Source organism: Hemitrygon akajei, chromosome 7 (assembly GCF_048418815.1).
Source record: "Hemitrygon akajei chromosome 7, sHemAka1.3, whole genome shotgun sequence".
Classification (NCBI taxonomy): domain Eukaryota; kingdom Metazoa; phylum Chordata; class Chondrichthyes; order Myliobatiformes; family Dasyatidae; genus Hemitrygon; species Hemitrygon akajei.
The window spans coordinates 91,678,118-91,704,252 of NC_133130.1; the positions used below are offsets into that span (position 1 = coordinate 91,678,118).

Genomic DNA, 26,135 nt, shown 5'->3' on the forward strand with positions numbered 1-26,135 from the left:
GCTAAAGTTGTATTGTTTCTAAGGGTGGGAGGGGAGGACAGAACAAGTGAAGGCGGGACAGCCCAGCCCTCAGTACTGGATACTTCTTGCAGAGCAGCTTTTATTATCATTTGTAAAGATGTACATCATGCAAGGACATTCATCGGGGATTTGAGGGGCAGCCCTGTCAGCTAACCTGATTAGAATTTTGGACAAGGTGATGAAGATTATTTAATGCAAAAATTGGCATTGTGGCTGATCGTGGGGAAGGAAATTAACTGCGTCAGAGAAGTGGCCAGGAAAATGAAAAATGGAATTCAATCTGGAGAAAGTGAAAAATTGTTTGGGATACGGTATGAATAAAAGGACACCCTGAATAATATGTACCATTCTAAATGATTAAAACTGCTCCCCATGCATCTTTAATGTATATACCAACACCTGTCATACTCGGTACAACCTTTTTAAAATAAAACACCTACAAATCCTACCATTATGTGGAGAGGATTAGAAAGTAATGCTCAGACCCCCCCCCCCCCCCGTGTTAAAAGCCTGGGAAACATTTTATGGACAGCTTAACAATCCACCTTAGCTGCTTCATTTTCATCACCTTATGCCTTAGTAAAATTGCCTTTTCCCAAAATGAGAACTCTTTGCCTTTTTTCTCCCCTAAAGTCCAACTAGCTTATACAGCTGCCAGACTATTATCTTTGATATCCCTTGGGGGAAGGCTCACAAGGCTAGGTTTATTGAAGGGTGGAAAAGTATAGGGATCATAAGTATGTGTCTGCAGATCTCTAAAGTAGCAAGAAAGGTAGTGAAGATGAAAGGATACTTTAGTTGTTAAACTGATTGTGCAGAACCACACTTTAGGTGAAAATCTTTCCTCATCTCTGTCTGACTGTCCATTGGACTCTTGCATAAAGAGGCATGTTCTTGTGCCTGAGGATGAGTGCTGGACTGAGGGATTGTGAAACTGCCCCTCATTAATGATCATTTCAAAATAATCACAAATTAAAGTTTGATTGTAACTTTTTAATTATTTACTCATTTACATTTTTGAACATTTTATGAAATATTAATTCAAAAATAAAAATGCATCAGAATTATCAAAAGCTAGAAACTGCATTAGTGACATTTGCTGCCAGCATTTCTCACAACCTCTTCTTGGCTTTGGGATTGATTTAATCATTCAGCAGAAAATCTTAAATAGCAGTAAACCTTGAGTTCAAACATCAAAGAGTAAAAACCCTACACCACTGATCAGAGGTCAATGCAGTCAGAGAGACTGAAGTACTGTACATAAACAATCAGAAGGAAACATTCTGCAATCTGATGTTTCCTTTCTTCCAAAACAAAAGAAAACTTGACCAACAGTTAGAGACCTCTCCTTATAATGGAAGTTCTGTCAAATGGTCCACGACCCACCAATTGTGAAAAAGCTAAACCAAGAGCTTTCTCCCAAAGAATCAGAGCTATCTATGCAATAAGTACTCACTATGCAAGTTGTTCCTCACATTCCTTCCCATCTTTGGTTCTCCACTTTAAATCTCTGGCTACACACACAAAATGCTGGTGGAACGCAGCAGGTCAGGCAGCATCTATAGGGAGAAGTGCTGTCGACGTTTCGGGCTGAGACCCTTCATCAGGACTAACTGAAAGGAAAGATAGTAAGAGATTTGAAAGTAGGAGGGGGAGGGGAAAATGCAAAATGATAGAAGACCAGAGGGGGTGGGGTGAAGCTGAATGGCAAATGGCAAAAGGTGAATGGCAAAAGGGCTACAGAACTAGAGAAGGGAAAGGATCATGGGACGGGAGGCCTAGGGGGAGGGGAGCACCAGAGGGAGATGGAGAACAGGCAGAGTGATGGGCAGAAAGAGAAAAAAAAGGAGGGGGGGAAGCTAAATATATCGGATGGGGTAAGAAGGGGAGGAGGGGCATTAATGGAAATTAAATCTCTGGCAGCTGGCTTTTGGCAATGGGAACAGAGTTATTACTCGTTTACTCAGTATACCTCCAATAATGTGTAAATCCACTTCAAGAACCTCAGTTTTCCATTGTCACTCTTCCATGGAACCAGTCTAGTACTTGCCCTTTACCACATCTCCAGCACTCCATTCCCCACCTAAAATACTGTGATACAGAGACCTTACCAGTGTTTCAATTAACACATGGTGCCATCCAAATGATTCAACACATCATGTCCTGACAAAATAAACTGGCCAGACAATAAAGCAAACATGGGAGAAAAGCTATGTTGGCAGTATTAACATTAAGCTACAATCTCTTAAAAATCTTTAAAAGCAGTATTAAAATGCTGAATGCTTTTATTTGAAGACACTGACCAACTAGTTAAAATTGGACAGTGTAGTAAAGCTAAGAGCTGTGCCAAATTTTAATATACTTTGTAGTATATTAAATATCTCCTCAGGTGACCAGAAGCACACTGCTGGCACTAAACTTGCCATTTTCCTACATACATTCAATGCAAGTGTTCTATGGGAGGATAACGGATTTGCTTGTTAGGGTCACATATACCAAGTTGTGAATACATATTCTGTTGTTCCTCCTCGGAGACAAGTGGACTGGGTGCAGTCTTTGTGCAATTCAGCAGCTGAAATTCTTTGGTGAAACAGAATTCAATCTGGCCCAGCGTTTGAACTGACACTCCCTGTGGTTGGGGAAGTAGAGTGAAAAAAGAAAAGGAAGTTAAACTATTGAATTACAAGCTCATACCTTCCTAGATATAGGAAATTCACTATAGTGAAGTATTTTTAAAATCAGAACTTTTATCATTTCTAGTCAATTTTTTTTTCAAACAAGGAATTACAGGTCTAAGTCCTTAGAGCTTAAATCACTGTTTAACCTTAATTCCCAGATATGGAGAGATTAATGATTGCTGTATACTGATGATTCCAGCATAATCTCTTGGCAATCCTATCAACAGAAGTGACCTATTGCTTCTGGTACAGGAATAACCTCTCAACACAAACTGGTTTTATTGTTCTGGGTGGACAAGGTGTAAATGCAGACTTGTATTAGACCATAAGACACAGGAGAAGAATTAAGCCATTTGGTCCATTAAGTCTGCTCCACCATTCCATTAAGGCTGATGTATTATCCCTCTCAAACTCACTCTCCTGCCTTCTCCCTATAACTTTAGAAGCCCTTACAAATCGAGAACCTATCCACCTCCGCTGTAAATATATCCAATGACTTGGTCTCCACAGCTGGGTGTGGCAATGGATTTCGCAGATTCGCCACCCTCTTGTGAAAGAAATCCCTCCTCAACTCCGTTCTCAGGGGACGTCTGTCTATTCTGATACTGTGCTCTGTGATCCTAGGCTGCCCCACTTCCTCTTCGTGTTCACTTCATCTAGGTATTCTGTTTTAAACAGTAGCATGATAGAAGTATGAAAAGTACAATGTTTTAAATTGAAAGCTTGGTTTAATTATAATTTCTTCCAATCCAGGTTTTGTTCAGAACTGTATGAATCACAAGGATACAGGAATGTATTACCTGGGGTGGAAACATGCACTGAATCTTTGGTGTTACCCCATACACTCTCACAAGGGCATCTTCTATGTCCTCCATCTAAAATTGAGAATTTTACAGTAACAGTTATAGCATAGTAATCACAGCATCGTAGGAAAACAAGGTGCTTAAGTTTGAAACGGGAGTGAGGTCTTACCATATAATACTTGGACGATGGCAATATATTAGACTTCTCAAGTACACTAAATAAAGTTTCAAAGATAAGTTAATCACTGGAAATTAAGATCCTGAATTGAAATAAATATCACATTACAGAAGACAGCAATTGATCAGAGATCATTAGAGATGGACAGAGCACAACAGACAAAGATTAGGCTGACATGTTGGCGCTGCTGCCTGACAGCTCCAGCGCCCCAGGCTGAATCCTGACCTCCGGCGGTCTGCATGTGGAGTTCTCCGTGTTCATCCCATATGGATCTCTGGTTTCCTCCCACATTCCAACGACGGTTACCATAAATTATCCTCTCTGTTGGTTTGTGGTAGGATCAGGGTGAAGTTGATACACAAGAGAGTAAAGGTTACAGGGGATAAGTAGAATATAGATTTACTTGGATGAACACATTTGCACTGAGAACCAGCATTAACTGATGGGGCTGTATGATCTCTTATGTAGAAGAAGGTTTATCATAGAGCTCAGGTATAATCAAAAGCAAAAGGAGTGAATGTTAGTGTAGATAAAGAAATGGGTTAAAGTAGACATGAATGCTTTGATTTGGGAATTTTTAAAAGCACAAATTAAATACAAAAAATGGTAGCAGTACGTCTCCTGGCATACACCTCAAACAGAAAGCCTTTGAACACAGAACAGTACAGACGCTTTGTTTTTCAAATGTTCTAGCACATCCTCTTAACATCAACCTGTCCCAGCACATCAGTCTGTTTTACACAGACCTCACAATCACCGAGGCCCCTCTCACTGCTGAATACTGAAGCAAAGAATACTTGGAATAAGGAGTGGACGTCGGAGGATTGAGTAAAAACATTGTTAGATTACCCCCGCCCCAATGGGACAGAGTGAGATGAGGAGGATGTGCTACTAAGCAGGAGACAAGCTACCTGTTCAGGTCCAGATTTTTGAACAGTTCCAGGGCTTTACTGAAGTACTTCTTTTGGGAGTCCAAGGCTTCCAGTGTTGCCGCGCAGGTCCCGTGTTTTTGCCACTCGTGCTTCCTGAGAAAGAGACACCCGAAATGTCAGGCTGATTCCACAGACAGAAGACCATCCCTGTCAGTCCCATCCTTCCAGGCTGGGTTTTACTTCATGACGACGAGAGGTTTTCTCACACTTACTCATCCTATACAAATATCAGGTTGCATGTTTCCCCTTTTAAGATTAATGTTACTCATTGCATTTACATCGAAACAGACAGTGAAACACATTGCTTTGTGTCAACGTCCAACATAGTCCGCGATGTGCTGGGGAAAGGTCACGAGCATCGCCGTGCTCTCAGCGCCAACATAGCGTACCCGAAGGGTGCCATGGTAGCCTAGCGGTTAGCATGACACCATTACAGCTCAGGGCATCAAAGTTCAATTCCGACATCATCAGTAAGGAGGCTGTATGTCCAGTTAGCAGGTTAATTGGTCATTGTAAATTGTCCTGTGATTAGGCTAGGATTAATTCGAGGGTTGGTGGGCGGTCCAGCTCAAAGGGCTGGAAGGGCTTATTCTGTCCTGTATCTCTAAATAAATAATAAACTTACCTACCAACCCACATGTCCTTGTGACATAACACACACAATGCTGGAGGAACTCAGCAGGTCAGGTAGCATTTCAAATTTCTTTGGACTGTGGGAGGAAACCAGAGCATCCGGAGGAAACCCACACGGTCACTGGAAGGAAGTACAAACTCCTTACAGACAGGAGCGGGATTTGAACCCCGTCCTTGCAGCTGGCACTGTGAAGTGTTATGTTAACTGCTAGACAACCATGCGGCCCCCTCTGGTGCCATCCCACCCACTATACTACCATGCTACAATTCCTCAAAACACACTGCTTTTTCTGGATTCCTATCACGCCCAATAACCACTTCCACTTCAAAAGATTAAAACTAGGAGTGGGCAGCCATTCGATCCCTTTCTGCCTGATGTCATTCAAATAAGGTTGAAGCTGATCTTTTACCTCAGTGCCATCTTTCTGCACTAACCACAAATCCCCCGACTCCCTTAAAAATCAAGTAACTTTGAGGCAGAAAATCTTATCCTTTCTCCAGAAAGATTGTTTATTCTGACTTCTTTAACTGATTACAAATCATAATAAATTTATGTATTTTTGTTAGTTACTTAGCCTAGCCTGACCTTGTCCACCCATCTCCTAACCTTTTAACTGTATTTCTGTAGAGTCTTGAAGTTTTGTGTTATGGACATTATTACTGTAACTAGGCATAAATATCAAGCTCCTAGCATTATTTTTCCCATTTTACGCTTCAACCATGTGGGGGAGGTAGAAATTTTAAGCATTTAAAAACTGAAACTGCTACAAGTACTCAGGTTGAGCAGCATCTGTGGAGGTAGAAACCAAGTTACCATTTTACACCAATGACTGATCATTGAATTCCTACCCAACCATCAGCAGCCATTTATACTGATCCCATGCCATTCTACCCCCATTCCCATCAAGTCAACCCCAAATTCTACCACTCACTCACACACTAAGGGCAATTAACCTACAACTTGTCCTGCAGTTGTGAGTTGGGTGCAGGAACCCTGCCAACTGCCCCTCAGAAATATGGGACACTAAATTTAAAACCCTCCTGTCCCCAACCCTACCCCTTTTCCTGCCCTGACTGAGAAAACCACCTCAGCATGGCTGGCAGATCTGAAGCACGGCCTTCCTTTTCCATACTGTTCAATAGCATTCAGGCTGTTGGAATATCTCTCGAAGGCAGCAGAGGTGCATCTGCATCAGTTCCTTGCTTATTTAACTTTGGTTCATTTGAGAGTATGGTACCTCCTGCAGTTGAAATCAAGCTGGTTACGCAGCCTAATTTGGTGGGACTAGGGATGTCTGTTTAATGGTTAAAAGATTAATTGCTGCTTGTGTGGAGTTCGCATGTTCTCCACATTTCCCTGGTCACATCACCGAGATGGAAACACAAGGGACTGCAGCAATACAGAAATTGCTGTAGGAGCTCAACAGGATTGGAGGGACAGACCTTCGATGTCTCAGGCCAAGATGGAACTGAAACGTTGGGTGTCTATTTCTCTCAATGGCTGCTACCTGACCTGCTGGGTTCCTCCAGCATTGTGTGTGTTATGTCACAAAGACATGTGGGTTGGTAGGTTAAACGGTCACTGTGAATTGACCCCCACTGGAGGTGGGAGATTCTGCGACCAGTCGATTGAAACGTGAAGCAAATAAAGTGTAAATCCATGTGTGACAGCCGGTGGGTGCTACGCTGGATCACCCTGACTCTACGGCAGATCGTGCTGACTGGGCTCTGATTTTCAAGTCTGATTTCAGTGGCTCCCAGGTGCGGGGATGCTTAGGGCTCTATGTGAATGGAACTCCATGCACCACACACCTGTCCGAGCAGGTAGACTGGAATCCAAATGGACACTGAAATCAGCAAGGTGATACCTCCAAAGTGCAGTACTCTTCGGGACTGCGTTGCCAACATGAGCAATTGAGCTGTGAACAATGAGAGCCAGGTGATCATCACAGGACCTACCAGAGACGAGTACTGTTGGGATTAATCACATCAGGCCACCACTGCTTCAAGTCAGATAAAATATCCTGCAAACAAACAGAAACGTAAAGCACTTTAACTGCCAAGGGACGCAGTGCAACAACGTAAATAAGAGTCCAACCAGTGAGGTGTTAATCTGATCTTGTGCTTTAGAACAGCTCATCATTCGGAATCCATAAAGCTGGATTGCCATTGTCTGAAAGACAAGGCTTGAATCACCTCCTAATGTACAACATAGAACAGCACAGCACACAAACAGACCCTTTGGCCCGAGACGGTGTGCCGAATCAATTAAATTAGTAATCACAAACAAGAGAAAATCTGCAGATGCTGGAAATCCAAGCAACACACACAAAATGCCAGAGGAACTCAGCAGGCCAGGCAGCATCTATGGAATGAGCACAGATTCCATTTTGGGTCGAGACCCTTCCTCAGGACTGGAAAGAAAGATGAGGAGTCAGAGTTAGAAGGGGAGGAAGAACCACAAGGTGATGGGTGAAACCGGGGTGGGGGGGAAGGGTGAAGTAAAGACTGGAAAGCTGATTGGTGAAAGAGATACAGGGCTGGCAAAGGGGGAATCTGATAGGAGACAATAGAAGGCCATGGAAGAAAGAAAAGGGGGAGGAGCACCAGAGGGAGTTGATAGGCAGACGAAGAGATAAGGTGAGAGCAGGGAATGGGGAATGGTGAAGCGTGGGGGAGGCATTACTGAAGTTCGAGAAATCGATGTTCATGCCATCAGGTTGGAGGCTACCCAGACGGAATACAAAGTGTTATTCCTCCAACCTGAGTGTGGCCTCATTGCGACAGTAGAGGCGGCTATGGATACAGATATCGGAATGGGAAGAGGAATTAAAACGAGTGGCCACTGGGAGATTGTGCTTCTTCTGGCGGACAGAGTGTAGGTGCTCGGTGAAGCGGTCTCCCAATCTACCTTGGGTCTCACCGATATACAGGAGGCCACACCGGGAGCACCAGATTGTATATAGGAGCCCAACGTACTCACAGGTGAAGTATCGCCTCTCCTTCTATTTTCCCTCTTATTCATGTGTCTATCAGAATGTCTCTTAAAAGTCTTTAATGCTCCTGCCTCTACACATTCCAGACACCTACCACTCTCTGTGTAAAAACTTCCCCCTCACAACTCCTTTGCAATTATCCCCTCTCATCTTAAATGCATGCCTTCTGGTATTAGATGGTTCACCCCTGTCTTCTCTGTCTATGCCTTTCATAATCTTATGAACCTCTAACAGATCTCCCCTCAGCCTCTGCCACTCCAGAGAAAACAACCAGAGATTGTCCAACCTCTTGTTCTAGCACATGTCCTCTAATCCAGGCAGCAACCTGGTGCAGAAGAGGTTTACCCTCTCCAAAGCCTCAACATCCTTCCTAAAATGAGGCCAACAGAACTGTACGCAGTACTCAGACACAGCCCAACTAGAGCTTTATAAAGCTGCAACATTACTTCCTGAATTTTGAAACCAGTGCCTCGACTAATAAAAGCAAGCTTGCCAAATGCAGCCTTATCTACCCTATCAACACGTGTACCCTCCTCCAGGGAGCTATGAACCTGGACTCCACCAGCCCTCTGCACATCAATACTGTTAAGGGCAAGACCTTTACGTTCTCTTTGCATTTGACCTACCAAGGCGCAACACTTCACACTTGGCAGGGTTAAACTCCATCTGCTATTCCTCTGTCCATATCTCTAACTAATCTATAGTCCGTGTATTCTTTGCCCATCTTTGATACTATCAACAGCATCTCCAATCTTCATATCATCTGCAGACTGACTGATCCACCCATCTACATTTTCATCCAGGTCATTTATACACATCACAAACAGCAGAGGCCTCAAGTTTACAGCGATCCAACGCCAGTTACTTCCAAGGAAAAGCAATCGAGAAAAGCAGAACCATGGGCCTGTTTCACATCAATGAATTCCAAATAACTGAAACCTTAGTCCTGACCAACGTCGTATGTTCATCACCAGTGTTTCACTTGGATGGTGACATCAAGCACTAGGGATAGAAATGAGCGCATAAAGTAGCAGAGAAAAGACCAATTCTTCGTGCATCACAGCAGGAGTCCAGTTCAGGCCCCCCTTAACCCTGGCTGAATCACGGCCTGGTAGGGGAACACCGATGCCTTTGAACAGAAAATCCTACTAAAGGTAGTGGATTCGGCCCAGCACATCACAGAAAAAAGCCCTCACATCTACATGACATGCTGCTGTAGGAAAGCAGCATCCATCATCAGGGACCCCCACCACACAGGCCGTGCTTTTTTCTTGCTGCTCCCATCTGGTAGGCAGTATAAGTACCAAAGGACTCACACCACCAGGTTCAAGAACAGTTGCCACCCCTCAGCCATCAGGCTCTTGAACAAAGGACATAACTACACTCACTTGCCCATCCATTGAGATGTTCCCACAACCAATGATCTCACTTTAAGAACTTTTTATCTCACTATCTCATGTTCTTGTTATTTATTGTTATTTATTTATACTTGCATTTGCAGTTTGTTGTCTCCTGCATTGATCCTGTTAGTTACTATTCTACAGATTTGCTGAGTATGCCCACAGGAAATGAATCTCAGGGCTGTATATAGTGACATATATGTACTTCGATAATAAAGTTTACTTTGAACTATAAATGCAACATCAATTCAAGTAAAAATCATTCCTCATCACCTCTGCTGCCAATTACAGATCCAATATTAAAACTAATAATAATTTGGGGGAATTTCTATTTAATGTTTTAACTTGCAGTTCCCTGCTCCAGAGCTGTAACCTAATCAAGGTCGTGTGAATACCATATAAAATAGATTTAACATACCTGTTAAACCTGCAGTACTTTAACCAAAACAATAAACCCTCCCTGATATTTCAATGAGCACATCATACTGAACCAAGTAAGTGCTGTCACACGTAAATGAACAGACGAAGGGCCTACCGACTAATCCCACCGTGTATACCCACCTGCACATTTTTGATGTTGAAATGCCAGGAATTATTGCACATCTGGTTTGCTTTAGGCCTGTTTGGATAAAAAAAAACACACACACACATTTGTTTTCTGTTGTCCACTTTGAGATTGTTTTAGCACAGGATGTGGAAACCATAGAGAGAGTGCAGAGGAGATTTACAAGGATGTTGCCCGGATTGGGAAGCATGCCTTATGAGAATAGGTTGAGTGAACTCGGCCTTTTCTCCTTGGAGCGACAGAAGATGAGAGGTGACCTGATAGAGGTGTATAAGATTATGAGAAGCATTGACCGTGTGGATAGTCAGAGGCTTTTTCCCAGGGGTGAAATGGCTAGCACAAGCGGGCACAGTTTTAAGGTGCTTGAAAGTAGGTACAGAGGAGATGTCAGGGGTAAATTTTTTGTTTTTTTTTTACACAGAGAGTGGAGAGTGCGTGGAATGAGCTGCCAGCGACGGTGGTGGAGACGGATATGATAGGGCCTTTTAAGAGACTCCTGGATAGGTACATGGAGCTGAGGAAAATAGAGAGCTATGGGTAATCCTAGGTAATTTCTAAAGTACATGTTCAGCACAGCATTGTGGGGCAAAAGGCCTGTATTATGCTGTAGGTTTTCTATATTTCTAAATAAAATCAAAGTGATGAAAAAACAGCAAGTAAAGGCAACATATACGCTCTGAGGGATAGATTAACATTTCAGTCTCAGTGAAAGGGCTTTCCATGAAGCGTCTGCGTTTCTCCTCCCAAGAGAACAAGATGGGAGAATGGGGGAGGGGGGCAGTGGCGAGCTCCCAGCCAGTGGAAAGGAATGAAATTTTGTTTGGAAGGAACAGAGGGAGAACGGGAGGGAGAAGAAGAGGGGTTCCGAGATAAAGACAGAAAAGCAGCAATTGATATTGCACTTTAGCATACATTGGAATATCAAAGAAAACCAAATACCAAGAAAACAAAAGTTTATTTTGGATGTTAGGGAGAGGGAGAAAAATCAGGAAGTTGGCAATGAAGTAAAGGTTTGGCTGTGATCTTATTAAATAGAACAGAAGACACTGGTGTTTCTATGTCCTTAGCAGCATTCCTGAGTGTCTAGAGAGCTGCTGGGGGCCATATTTCAGCTCAGCCTCACTGTCAGGCACGGTATCTCCTGGCATTAGGCAAATAAGCTCTGACAGAATATTGGCCAATATTTCCTGGTCACCTGACACCCGTGGGATCTTACTGTCCACGAACTGACCCAGGAATCAACTACTATTCATTGTCATCATTATGTGCTGTGTCACATGATGTATGCAATCATGGTCTGTCCATGACTATGATGGTTCTTGGTAATATTTTCTACAGAAGTGGTTTGCCGATGTCGTCTTCTGAGCAGAGACTTTGCAAGGTGAGTGACCCCAGCCGTTATCGCTACTCTTCAGAGATTGACTGCCTGGCATCAGTGGTTACAGAACCAGGACTTGTGATACGCACCGGCTGTACACACGACCATTCACCACCTGTTCCTATGGCTTCACATGATCTTGATCGGGGGGGGGGGGGGGGGGGGGGCAGTGCTAAGCAGGTGCTACACCTTGCCCAATGGTGACCTGTTGGCTAGCGGAGAGGACAACCTTAAACCTCCTTTGGTAGAGACGTAGCTCCAACACACCACCATCAACTGTTATTAGACCCCCCACCTTCCAAAATAGTTGGCTGGGAGTTGCATTGACATTGGACTAGGAATTAGGCAGATCACACTGTTTTATAGGATCATTGATGGAAGTATCTACTCACCAGAGTCCATGAACAGTCCAATAGTTAATGCTAGGAGGAACTTTGCATTCTTCACTTGTCATCTAGAGCAGAAAAAGACAATGACTGCTTACAAAATTACAACCAGATCAATATTAATGTGATGTGACATGCCATTACTTGATGGTGATGTTACCACACCCTATACATCCATTCACATAAAATACCATAGACGCAATCCTTGCAATTGTAACTATCAAAACGGGAAATGTGTTAATTTGTCCTTGGGCAAAGCTCTCAGTAAGACCATACAAAGCAGAAAAGGTTATTGTGGTGACCTCCTTACCTAAGATGGCCAGGCCTTCAGGTGTTATTCAGCCAGACTAAAGTGAACTTGCCAGATCACATCTGAAAGCTGGAGGAACAGTTGGCAGTGTTCAGCCAAATGTCCCACTATGACAATGCACCTCTCTGTTAATGACAAAGATTCTTGACAATGTCCTGAATCAATCAGGCTGTTCCTTCTTCCTGCTGACATCCACCTCCCTCTCTTCCACTTCCCAATACACTATCCATTTCTTCCTCCTGACATCCACCTCCCTCTCTTCCACTTCCCAATACACTATCCACTTCTTCCTCCTGACATCCACCTCCCTCTCTCCCACTTCCCAATACACTGTCCACTTCTTCCTCCTGACATCCACCTCCCTCTCTCCCACTTCCAATACACTGTCCACTTCTTCCTCCTGACATCCACCTCCCTCTCTCCCACTTCCAATACACTGTCCACTTCTTCCTCCTGACATCCACCTCCCTCTCTCCCACTTCCCAATACACTGTCCACTTCTTCCTCCTGACATCCACCTCCCTCTCTCCCACTTCCCAATACACTATCCACTTCTTCCTCCTGACATTCACCTCCCTCTCTTCCACTTCCCAATACACTATCCACTTCTTCCTCCTGACATCCACCTCCCTCTCTCCCACTTCCCAATACACTATCCACTTCTTCCTCCTGACATCCACCTCCCTCTCTTCCACTTCCCAATACACTATCCACTTCTTCCTCCTGACATCCACCTCCCTCTCTCCCACTTCCCAATACACTATCCACTTCTTCCTCCTGACATTCACCTCCCTCTCTTCCACTTCCCAATACACTATCCACTTCTTCCTCCTGACATCCACCTCCCTCTCTTCCACTTCCCAATACACTATCCACTTCTTCCTCCTGACATCCACCTCCCTCTCTCCCACTTCCCAATACACTGTCCACTTCTTCCTCCTGACATCCACCTACCTCTCTCCCACTTCCCAATACACTATCCACTTCTTCCTCCTGACATCCACCTCCCTCTCTTCCACTTCCCAATACACTATCCACTTCTTCCTCCTGACATCCACCTCCCTCTCTCCCACTTCCCAATACACTAACCACTTCTTCCTCCTGACATTCACCTCCCTCTCTTCCACTTCCCAATACACTATCCACTTCTTCCTCCTGACATCCACCTCTCTCTCTCCCACTTCCCAATACACTGTCCACTTCTTCCTCCTGACATCCACCTCCCTCTCTTCCACTTCCGAATACACTGTCCCCTTCTTCCTTCCCTGACGGTTCTCATGTGGGCAAGGAAGATTAGTGTTAATGGCCAAAAAGGTGTGTCATGCACTTGGTGGACCAAAGAGCTCGTCTCCGTGCTACACAACTCCATGAGCTCGTTCTGCAAACTATTTCATCTGTGTATCAGAGAAACCAGGGGATTCCACACCACCCCAGCTCTCCTGGAAACTGCACCCAGAACAAACCTGAATAATTGGTTTATTCTTTATGAACTGTCTCATTGTAACACTTTTATTTTAAAATGTGCTCACCCTGCTTTCCCTTCACAATCTGCCTTCCCTTTCTCTCCTGGCGACCTTGACTCTTTGGTTCCAATTGTCTCCTGATGTAAGTTCAGTCACTGTGTTATTATGGCATGGGACCAGGCCCATCGGCCCATCAAACCCCCATATACACTCATACATTTGTTACTATTCACACATAGTCCCAGTAATCCTTCCATTATTACCTATTTAGAGAAGCTGCACTGTAACGTCCTTTTGAGCCGAATGAGCCGGTGCCATGCGACCAATTAACCTACTGACCCACGCGTCTCTGGAACGTGGGTGGAAACCCAGATGGTCAAAGGGAGAACGTACAAACTCCTCACAGACAGCACCATAATTGAACTTGCTTTGCCCCTCTCTCCACTCACCTAGGTAAGATCCCGGGAACTTGCACAGTGACCTCTGAGATATTGCAGAAGGCACAGTAACCTAAGGAAAAGGCCTGATGGAAATCTGTGTGGTCACAGGACAACGTGCAAACTCCACACCTGACTGAACCAGGGTCACAGGTGTTCTGGGGCACCAGCTCTATTACCTGTGCCACTGTGCCAGCTCCAGGTAAGTTTGGTCCAAATGTACCATGATACCTTTGACCCACCTGCTACCTGAGACAGTACTCATCAGATAACAGACTGGAGCATAAACTCAAGCGCAGTCCACCCACTCCACCACCATCTTTATAAACCAAAGGCACCCTCACTAAGACCATAAGACCAAAAGAAACAGGTGCAGAATTAGACAATCGGACCATCAAGTCTCCTATGCTGTTCCGTCTTGGTCAGCACTAGTCACCAGCAGCCAGTCAGAAAGGCTCCCTTTATTCCCACTCTTTGCCTCCACCCAGTCAGTCAATCTTCTATCCGTGCTAGTAACTTTCCTGTAATACCATGGGCTCTTTATTTTGTTAAGGAACCCCACGTGCTGCACCTTCTCAAAGGTCTTCAGAAAATCCAAGTAAACGACATCCACTGGTTCTCCCTCGTCTCTCTTATCTGTTGGTTCCTCAAAGAACTCCAACAGATTTGTCAGGCAAGGTTTTCCCCTCAGGAAACCATGCTGACTTTGGGCCTATTTTATCATGTGCCTCCAAGTACGCCAAAACCTCATCTTTAATAATGGACTCCAACATCTTCCCATCCACTGAAGTCAGGCTAACTGTGATTTCTTTGCTGCTGCCTCCCTCCCTTCTTGAAGAGTGGAGTGACATTTGCAATTTTCCTGTCCTGTGGAACCATTGCAAAATCTAGTGATCCTTGAAATATCATTACTGATGCCTCCAGCAACCTCTTTCAGAACCCTGGGGTGTAGCCCACCCGGTCCAGGTGACTTATCTACCGTCAGACCTTTCAGCTTCCCAAGCACCTTCTCCTTAATGATAGCAACTACACTCACTTCTGCTCCCTGACACTCTTGGATTTCTGGCATTACCGCTGGTGTCTTCCAAAGTAAAGACTGATGCAAAATACGCCTAATTAGCCAGCGTGGCTATGTGTGTGGCAGGTTGTGCCTTATCAACTTCATTCAGTTTTTTACCAAGGTGACAAGAGAGATTGATGAGGGTAGAGCAGTAGATGTCGTCCACATGGATTTTAGTAAGGTGTTTGACAAAGGTCCTCACAGGAAGCTAATCCAGAAGATTAAGATTAAGATGCATGGGATCTGTGGGAAATTGGCTGTTTGGATTCAGAACTGGATTGCACATAGAAGACAGAGGGTAGTGGTAGAAGGGACTTAATTGAGTTGATGGTTAGCGTAGTTCTGCAGGGAACTGTGCTGGGACCTCTGATATCTGTAATGTATATAAATGACCTGGATGAAAATGTAGATAGGTGGCTTAGTAAAGTTGCGGATGATAGCAAGATCGGTGGAGCTGTGGATCATGTAGAAGACCGGCAAGGAATACTGCACAATGTGTCAGACAATGTTGCAGACATGGGCTGAGAAATGGCAGGAGGAGTTTAACCCAGATAAATGTGAGGTGTTGCACCTTGGTAGGGAAAATGCAAAGAGACAGAACACCGTTAAGGTCAAGGTCCTTAACAGTACTGATGAGCAGAGAGATCCTGGGATCCAAGCTCATAGCTCCTTGAAAGTGACTACACACATCGATAAGGTGGTTAAGAAGGCTATGGTATGCTTGCTTTTATTAGTCAAGGCATTGAGTTCAAAAGTCAGGAGGTTATATTGCAACTTTATAAAACTCTGGTTAGGCCAAATCTGGAGTATTGGGTACAGGTCTGGTCACCCCACTACAGGGAGGATGTTGGGGCTCTACCAGGATGCTGCCTGGTTTACAGGGCATGTGCTATCACAAGAGGCTGCATAAACTTGTTTTTTTTTTCTGGAGCGCAGGAGGCTGGGGGAGATCTGACAGAGGCTTACAAGATTATGAGATGCACAGACAGGGTGGACGGAGAGTATCCCTTTCCCAGGGTTGAAATGTCTAATACCGGGGGGCATGCATCGAAGGTGAGAGGGGGTAGGCTCAAGGGAGATGTGAGGGGTAAGTTTCTTTTCACCCAGGGAGTAGTGGATGCCTGGAACGCACTGCCTGGTTTGCTGGTAGATGTTAATATATTAGAAGTTCCGAAGAGACATTGGGATAGGCACATGGATGTAAGAAAGATGGAAGGATTCAGACTTGGTGAAGGCAGAAGGGATTAGTGTTTGGGTATTTTTGATTTGTTTTTTAGCAAATTGTGGGGCAAATAGCCTGTTCCTATTGAGGTACTCTTCTATGTTCAAAGTTCAGCTGCCGTTTCTTTGTCCCCCATTACTAACTCTCCAGTTTTCCAGCAGTCCAATATTCAACCCTTTACTCTCCTTTACTCCTTATATATTTGAAAAATGCTTTTTGTATCCTCTTTTATATTATTGGCTAGCTTACCTTCATCTTTTCTCTCCCTATAGCTTTTTAGTTGACTTCAGCTGGTTTTTAAAAGCTTCCCAGTTTTCTAATTTCTGGCTATTTTTTGCTATTTTATATGCCCTCTCTTTTGCTTTTATGCTGCCTTTTACTTCCCCTGTCAGCCACGGTTGCCTCATCCTCCCTTTAGAATACTTCTTCATCCTTGCGATTTATCTGTGCTGCACGTTCCAACTGCCCCCAGAAACTCCAGCCATTGCTGTACTGCTGTCGTCCACACTCGAGTCCCCTTCCAATCAACGCTGGCCAGCTCCTCTCTCATGCCTCTGTAATTCCCCTTACTCCACTGTAATACTGATACAGCAGACTTCAGCTTCTCCTTCTCAAATTGCAGGGTGAATTTTATCATATTACGATCACTGCCTCCTGAGCTTCCTAATCAAATCTGTTTCATTGCACAACACACAACTAACCACAGCACAACTCCAAAGTGGGTCAAATAATGAAGACAGCTGGGGCACTCTGGCCTTGATGTCCCAACCAGCCACATACAGACCCAATGGGCGAAGGGGCCCACATCTGTGTTGCCTTAATCTACAGTGGCTGAACATCAGTGACTTTCATGTTTCATATCTTAACCTAAAGAGTAAACATTGGCACGAGTTTGAGTTGAGTCAGTAAACTTCAGTAAGAGGAAGCTTAAACAAGCTTAAACATGTCAGCTCAAAATCTTCCTGACTCACAAATAAGCTAATTTGATTTAAGCTGCTTCAGGGAAATATGAAGCAGTTAAGATAAATCACTGACATGGATAAAATAAAGTAAAAAGTACATTATTGATCACAGTTTGATTTTTCAGAGGACACTGCCATACAAAGGGAAGTTTAAAAAATCTATCTCTCACTTGCAGACTTACCAAACACACAGTCTGAGGCCACTCGTGAGACAATATGAGACTGTGCCATGGGTGCTTTGCACTGCAAAAGATCAGACACCACAATCAATGCAATAAACAGTATGCTGGAGGAACTTAGCAGGTCAAACAACGTCTATGGGGAGGGGGAGGTGTTGTCGATGTTTTGGGTCAACACAAAGCATCAGGATTAGTGCTTCATTTCATCACTTAATGTTCTACAACCCAACTTTTTCAGAGATCTGAACTTCATAAATAAGCAGAATTGTACAAAGTTAGTTACAAGAAAACATAAGCATGAGATTCTGCAGATGCTGGAAATCCAGAGCAACACACACAAACTGCTGGAGAACTGCAGGTCAAGCAGAATGTTACAGTCAATGTTTCGGGTCAAGAATCTTAATCATGTGTGTGTTGCTCTCGTGACAAATAAAGATTTCGGTGATCCCAGGTTTGATACTTGGTCAAGATGGAGTTGGTCAACTTATTCTCAGTCAGCAGTGCTATACTGACCTTCCTGGACGAGGAAGTAAGGGAGAAACAAGTCCATAAGATATAGGAGCAGAATTAGGCCACTTGGCCCATTGAGCTTGCTCCACCATTTCAACATGGCTGATCTTTTACGTTTGTTTCTCGTCTTGAATATGTTTTGATGTTTGGAGATGGTCTGGGTGTTTCAGTGCTCTGTACTCTCAGAGAGGATTCTGGGAGGCAGAGACAACATGAGCGAACCTCTCACCGGGCAGGCTGCAGGCTGCAAGTCGAGTCTGCCTGCCATTTCATCATGGTTTTTCTGCGTTTTGGATTTAGACTTTGGACTATGGATTCTTTTTTAGTTTTATAGCTTTTATATACTGTGTTGTTTCACCCGATCTTCTTGTCCTTTCTTGTGTGGTCTGGAGGCTTTTAAGAGGTCGACGTGCCTGATCTATTTTTTCGTTATTATTTTGTGCAGGAAGAGGTGTTTGGGGGGGGGGGGGGGGGGGAGGGTCGATGTGCCTGATCTATTTTATGCTCTTTTTTTGTGCAGGAAGTGGGATTTGGGGCGTGATAATCATGCCGTCTTTCTTTTCTTTCTTGGTTTCACGGCTACCCGGAAAATTGAAGAATTTCAGAGTTGTGTACCGTACTTTGATAATAAATGAACCTTTGAACCTTTGACCTAGCACAGACCCCTGTGGAACACCACTAGTCAAGGCAGCCACATGGCCTCCTGCCAATCAGCCATTGCTTTATCCATGCCAGAATCTTTCCTGTAATACCACGGGCTCATAACTTGTTAAGCAGCCTCATGTGTGGTACCTTGTCAAAGACCTCCTGAAAATCCAAGTACACAATAATCAACCAATTCTCCTTTGTCTATCCTGCTTGTTATTTCTTCAAAGAATTCCAACAGATTGGTCAGGCAAGATTTCCCCTTGAGGAAACCAAGCTGACTACGGCCTATTTTATCACGTGCCTCTGAATACACTGAGACCTCATCCCAATAATCAACTCCAACATCTCCCCAACCACTGAAGTCAGACGAACTGGTTATAGTTTCCTTTCTTCTGCCTCTCTCCTTTCTTGAGAAGTGGGATGACATTTGCAGTTTTCCAGTCTTCTGGAACCATTCCAGAATATAGTGATTCTTGAAAGATCATTACTAATGTCTCCATGATCTCTTCAACAACTCCTTTCTGAACCCTGGGGTGTACACCATCTGGTCCAGGTGACTTAACTACTTTCAAACCTTTTAGTTTCCCAAGAACTTTCTCTCTAGTTATGGTAACTTCACACACTTCTGATCCCTGACACTTGGAGCTTCCACCACACTGCTAGTGTCTTCCACAGTGAAGACTGATGCAAAATACTTGTTCAGTTCATCTGCTATTTTGTTGTCCCCCATTACTACCTCTCCAGCACCATTTTCCAGTGAACTGAATCCACTCTCACCTCTCTTTTACACTTTATTTATCCGAAGAAACTTTTGGTATCCTCTTCATTATTATTGGCTAGCTTACTTTCATATTCCATCTTTACCTTCTTAATGACATTTTAGTTGCCTTCTGTTGGTTTTTAAAAGCTTCCCAATCCTCTAACTTCCCGCTAATTTTGCTCACTAATATGCCTTCTCTTTGGCTTTTATGTTGGCTTTGACTTCTCTTGTTAGCCATGACTGTGCCATCTTTCCTTTACAGTACTTCGTCCTCTATGGGATGTACGTATCCTGTGCCTTCTGAATTGCTTCCAGAAATTCCAGCCATTGCTGCTCTGCCATCATCCCTGCCAGTGTTCTTTTCCAATCAATTCTGGCCAACTCCTGTCTCATGCCCTTTACTCCACTGTAATACTGATACATCTGACTTTAGCTTCTCCTTCTCAAATTTTAGGGTGAATTTGATCATATTATGATCACTTGCCCCAAGGGGTTCTTTTACCTTAAACTCTCTAATCTAGTCCATTGCACAACAGCCAATTGAGAATAGCTGATCCCCTAGTGGGCTCCACCACAAGCTGCTTTAAAAAGCCATCTCGTAGGCACTTTAAGAAGTTCCCCCTCTGGAATCCAGCATTTTCCCAATCTATCAACATATTGAAATCCCCTATGACTATTGTAACATTGCCCTTTTGGTATGCATTACCTATCTCCCATTGTAATTTGTAGACCACATCCTTACTACTGTTTGTGGGTCTGTATACAACTTCCATCAGGGTCTTTTTACTCTTCTTAGCTTGTCCAAAATGATTCAACACTTCTTTGTTGTCACCTTTATGTCACCTCTTTGTAACGATCTGATTTCATTTCTTACAATACCGCCCCCTCTGCCTTCCTTCCTATCCTTTTGGTACAGTCTATCCTTGAACATTAAGCTCCCAGCTATAGTCTTCTTTCAGCCATGATTCAGTGATGCCCACATCATACATGCCAACCTGTAACTATGCTACAAGTTCATCCACATTCCGTATACTGCGTGCATTCAAATATAACACCTTCAGTCCTGTACTCACCATTTTCCATTTTGTCCACCCTTTACTTTGCAACACATTCCCTTGACTGGAATTTGGCCCAATCAACAGCCTCTCCTCACTACACATTGCTTCTATTTGTAAACCAGCTACCTCATCTTCTGTCTTTCCTATGACGCGTCATGCATTGAAATATACTCAGCTCAGGGCACTAGTCGCACCTTTTGATTCCTAACTTTATCTGAGGTCTTACCAACATCTGCCTCCATAACCTTTCAACTAACTGTTCTGGCACTCTGGTTCCCAACCCCCTGCAACTCTCGTTTAAACCCCACTGCACATCATTAACAAACCTTCCCAATAGGATACTAGTCCCCCTCCAGTTCAGGTGCAAACCGTCCCTTCTGTACAGATCCCACCTTCCCTAGAAGAGAGCCCAATGATCCAAAGATCTTATGCCCTCCCTCCTACACCAACTCCTTAGCCATGTATTAAACTGTATACTGTAATCTTCCTAGTTCTAGCCTCACTAGCACGTGGCACGGGTAGCAATCCTGAGATCACAACCTTGGAAGGCACCTAACTCCCTGAACTCCCTATGCAGAACTTTATCAATATTTGTTTCTGTTCCTGATTCAACACGTCTTCAAGACTGCACGGACGGGATAAGGTCAAACGTTCCTCCTTTCATAGGCAATTTGCCAGTTGACAACAATTGGACCCACTGTTCAAATACAGCCTGCTTTCAGTGAGTTGCTGGCCTTACTCAATGTACAGAACCCTGCCTTTAAGAAAGGAGAAGTGAAGAGAAAATATTAGAAGTACAAAGACCAACTTTTCCAAAGAGAAGGAACCTGAAATTACTGTACATGATAATGACTATGCAAATATCATTGGTTTGCTCAACACACAGGAGGATATTTCTAGTTTGATATGCCCATCTTGTTTCCGCATCTCTGCATTAGTGATAGAGATCTATTTGAAACACGTGTCATTTGTGCCAATAACCAATGCAGTCCAAGGATGTGCTGGGGGTAGCCTGCAAGTGTTGTCAGGCTTCTGGCCCCAACGCGGCTCACTAACCCTCAACCCACGTCATTGGAAAGTGGAGGGAAATGGAAGACCTCAGAGGAAACATACACAGTCACGGAGAGAAGGTATAAACTGTGTACATACTTTCAAAACATGGGTTGCTAAACCACCAAAACAAATCGAAGGTAGCTTTCAAGTAACTCAGATATCACTTTGGAAAAAGAGGCCTCTCTGCCCATCAAATTGTTGCTAGCTCTTTGGGGAAGTTATCCACTCAGCTCTTTCCTTGTGGTCCTGCAAGGTTTTAATGTCCAAATATGCAGATAATTCTTCGTAAGGAGTTATTGTTGACTCTGCTGGCAGCTGGCACATTCCAGCAGACTGTGTCAAAAAAGAATGGCCTAGTATAGAGTTGTGCAATACAAGATCAGGCCCCTTGGCTCACCACGATCATCCAATGATCTTATCTTCTGACCACTAACCAGTGGAAATGTTATATCCCTATTTACTGTTTCAAACCGGAAGACTTCATGAATTTGCTCAACTTTTGCCTTCTTCAGCATCTCAAGTTCTACATTCTGGATTGTTTTACAGTCCCTCTCTACAGCAGCTCCCCCCACCCCTAAAACCTGCTGCCCAGCAGCAAGGGTTCTGCACCAGCTGGCTTGAAGTGTGTTTTACCAAGGGTTTGCCAGAACTTTCTCAATTTTATGCAGTATTGTGCAACAGTCTCAAGCACATATAGATTATAAAGCTAAGAGTGCCTCAGATATCTACACAGCACTGTCAACGTGCAGGGGAGAGCAAGTTTGTAAATCTGGCGAGAGCAAAGGATGTTGGGGACGGTGAGGGTGGAGTGCCGTGAGAGGGGTGTGGGACAAGTGGCAGAGAAGGAGTGCCGGGGAGGGAGGGGTGGGATGGTGTGGGTGCAGACACACCCAGCCCTGAGACACCAGGCAGGGTCATTTGATTCTAAACAATTGGTTTATTGATCATTACAGAATGCCTCTCTAGTGCTCCCCTCTCCCTTCCCCTTTTCCCGAGCACAATTGTCCTCTCCCCGCCTCCTCCCCCACTCTCAGTCCACAATTTATCATCATTCTCATATATCCTGAAATTTGTTATTTTTTTTGAGGCAGAACACTGCAATACTACAGTAATGTGCAAGTCTTCAGCATCCTAGGTATATATACGTGCCCAGTATTTGCATGTACTGTATGCTGTACCTGGAGTTATATAGTCACCAAAATCTATTTGCCCTGCCAATGGCATGCACGTTTCTTTAAACCTCTCCATTTAGCTAACACAAACTTTTCAAGCACCCACTTCCTGTTGTAAGAAAGAAATTGAACTGTGGTTATTTGCTGCAACTTCAGGGCAGGTTGAAGCAGCACTTTTGACCACACTTCCCCCGTCACATACCAGTCAGAAGTTTCAGAAAGAATAAAGGCAACAAGCAGAGGCAGAAACATCTGGGCAACAGTCAGGTCCCTCAAGCCCACACGAAAAGCCATTTCACGTCAACTAGATCTGCAAGAAGAAGATATAATGAGGAGGTTAATGAGGTCTCAGGTGCTTCGGGCACAGAAGTAACTTAACTTCCTTTCCAACGTGCTTTGCTCCTTCACGAAATATGGAGCCATTGTAATTTTCAGCAAGGGCACCATGATAGCCTTGTTTTCTGATCCTCGGTGAGAAACCCAGCTCAAAGCTCACAAACTGCAACTTATTAAATATTGTCTTGCAAGCTCAAGTTGATTCAATAGTACCCTTGAGATGATAGGGGCCCTCTGTTCTTTCTCAGTGTACAATTCCGATCACGCGCAACCAAATATTTGATTTGCATTAAAGTCTGCCTCTTATTGGCTCATCAGGCCGGTGAAGCCACTGAGAGTACAAAACTCCCACCCCACCCCCCCAGACAGGACGCTAGTCTATCGCGAGGTTAACCCCCAGCATTTTGCCGGTACCCATTTTCAGCTGGGTGGACTGGAGCAATGTGTGGTTAAGTGCCTTGCTCAAGGACACAACACACTGCCTCGGCTGGGGCTCGAACTCACAACCTTCAGATCGCTAGTCCAAAGCCTTAACCACTTGGCCTCATATTAGAGTCTCTATATTTTTCCTAGTACGCGTTGTAGTAAGAGTCTTCGATGGGTAGTCTATGGGTAGTCAAAGCATCAATGGGACCAGTCTGCCATCCATCAAGGGTATATACACCGATAACTGCTGGAAAAAGGCCAGCAATATCATGAAGCATCCCTGCTTATGAACTATTTGTCCCAGTCCCATCAGGGAAGAGGCTATGCACTAGCCACACCAAGACCACCAACCTCAAAAACAATTACTTTCCCCCAAACCGTCAGGCTGTTCAACACCTCCACCCATTAACCCATCCTCCCCACCCCCACTACACACACATCACCTCGCAGCACTGTACGTACAATCAGTCTCTGTATAAGTTTAAAGTTAAAAGTAACTTTGCTATCAAAGTACATATATGTCACCAAATACTACCCTGGCATTAATTTTCTTGTGGGCATTCTCAATAAATTTAGAAAGAAGAATTTGTTTCTTTAGAGAATTTAGACTCCTGTACCTCCTTCTTGATGGCAACAGCAAGAAGAGATGATAGCCCGGATGATGGGGGGAGGGAGAGGTGATCCTTAATGATGGATGAATGCCACTTTCCTGCAACAGTGCTGCTTGTACATGTGCTCAGTGGTGGGGATGGCTTTACCCGTGATGGACTGGGCTGTGTCCGTTACCTTCTGTACCCCTTAAGGGCATTGATGTTTCCATACCAGGCCACAAAGCAACACTCTCTATCGTATTGTCAAAGTTCTAAATGACATGCCAAATCTTTGCAAACTTGTAAATAAGTAGAGGCGCTGTTGTGCCTTCTTTGTAATAGTAATTACATGCTGGACACATGACAGATTCTTTGAAACAATAACACCAAGGAATTTGAAGTTACTGACTCTCTCCAGCTCTGATCCCCTGATGAGGTCTGGCTCATGGATCTCTGGGTTCCTCCTCCTGAAGTCAATAATTAGCTCTTTGGTCTTACTGACATACAGTGAGAGATTGTTGTGACACCACCCTCCTATATGCTGATTCATCTCCTCCTTTGATTGGGCCAACGACTGTGGTGTTGCCATCGAACTTAAAAATGACACTGGAGCTGTACTTCGCCTTGAAGTCATCAGTATAGAGTGATTAGAGCAGGGGGCTAAGCACACGGCCTTGTGGTGCTTCTGTGCTGAAGGAGATTGTGCAGGAGATGTTGTTGCCGATCCGAACTGACTGGGGGTCTGCAAGTGAGGAGATCGAGGGTCCAGTTGCACACGGAGGTATTGAGGACGAGGTCTTGAAGCTTATTGATTAGAATTGAGGGATGATAAGTGTTGAATGCAGAGATGCAGACAAGGAAGAGCATCCTGATATACGCATCTTCACTGTTCAGATGTTCGAAGGCTGAGTGAAGAGCCAGTGGAATGGCACCATTGTATATATAAGTTACTTGTATATTGTGTTTTCTAGGATTGCTTTTATATTGCTATTTGTTGTGTTTTGATGCTGCATCATTACACAACAATCATTTTGCTCGCCTTTGCACTCATACACTGAAGAATAACAATGAACAATCTTAAATCGTGAATTCAGTGACTGTGGCTCACTCTTGCATCCAAGTCAAAAGCCCACTCGGACAGATGAGTCCCTTGGCAGAAGTCCAGGCTGAAACGCCTTTCCAATACCATCAGAGATGACCTTTTACATGAAGTATCAAACTGCGGTGTTACTCGAGTGGCTGAGAAAAGAAATCCTGTGCTACTTTCTTCCAATGAAGAACAGAAAAGTTATCTTGGAACCCTGATCAAAATTTATTCTCCCCAACTACTTTCATTATTGTTGTACTGTTTGTGTGAGAGGAAAATGATTATACGTAAGTAACATTTCAGGAAGTATCTCTTTAGTTATAAAGTGCCTTGACACACTCAAAGAGGGCAGAAAAGGAGCATAAACACATGACCATATATCATCTGTATAACCGGGGAACCGATGACATGAATCCAACACAAACACGAGAGAATCTGCAGATGCTGGAAGTCCAAGCAACAGGCACAAAATGCTGGAGGAACTCAGCAGGCCAGGCAGCATTGATAGAAAGAAGTACAGTCAATCAGAGCCTGGACAGCAAGACCTGCCAATTAACTTCGATCCTTACATCAGTCCTTCGTTATTGACCTACATTTCCCAACAGGGTTTCAGTGGGTAGAATCCGTCTCCAGACAACTTCCCTACTTCTCTCAATTACATCCTGGTACCTTTCTCCTCTGGCCAGGAGAGGAGATTGTGTTTGATGTCTCATCCGTAAGATGGCACCAACCCCCTGCAGTGCAGCTCTCTGCTAGCACTGCCCCGGAGTAGCAGTTTCAATTCTGCGGTCAAGAGGCAAGAACATAGAATAGCACGGAGTAGGCCAAATGTGCACAACCCCCACCACATACCAACCGGTTCCCAAGCCAATTCCAGCATTCAGTAAGATCG

General features: G+C 44.2%; 1 protein-coding gene across 7 annotated transcripts in view; it reads right to left on the reverse strand.

Annotated features, from left to right (window-relative positions):
• Positions 1-999: 999 nt before the first annotated feature.
• The window catches only part of rnaset2 (ribonuclease T2), a 34,710-nt gene continuing 9,574 nt past the window's right edge, over positions 1,000-26,135 (reverse strand). For all 7 annotated transcript variants that reach the window (XM_073051423.1, XM_073051422.1, XM_073051424.1 and 4 more), the window contains 9 exons: positions 23,007-23,114; positions 17,607-17,667; positions 11,977-12,038; positions 10,203-10,260; positions 7,205-7,269; positions 4,592-4,705; positions 3,672-3,717; positions 3,500-3,574; positions 1,000-2,650 (listed from right to left, as the gene is read on the reverse strand). In XM_073051423.1, coding sequence (XP_072907524.1) covers positions 2,462-2,650; positions 3,500-3,574; positions 3,672-3,717; positions 4,592-4,705; positions 7,205-7,269; positions 10,203-10,260; positions 11,977-12,038; positions 17,607-17,667; positions 23,007-23,098 — 762 coding nt within the window. In that variant the 5' untranslated portion in view covers positions 23,099-23,114 and the 3' untranslated portion in view covers positions 1,000-2,461. The remainder of the gene's footprint in view (positions 2,651-3,499; positions 3,575-3,671; positions 3,718-4,591; positions 4,706-7,204; positions 7,270-10,202; positions 10,261-11,976; positions 12,039-17,606; positions 17,668-23,006; positions 23,115-26,135) is intronic.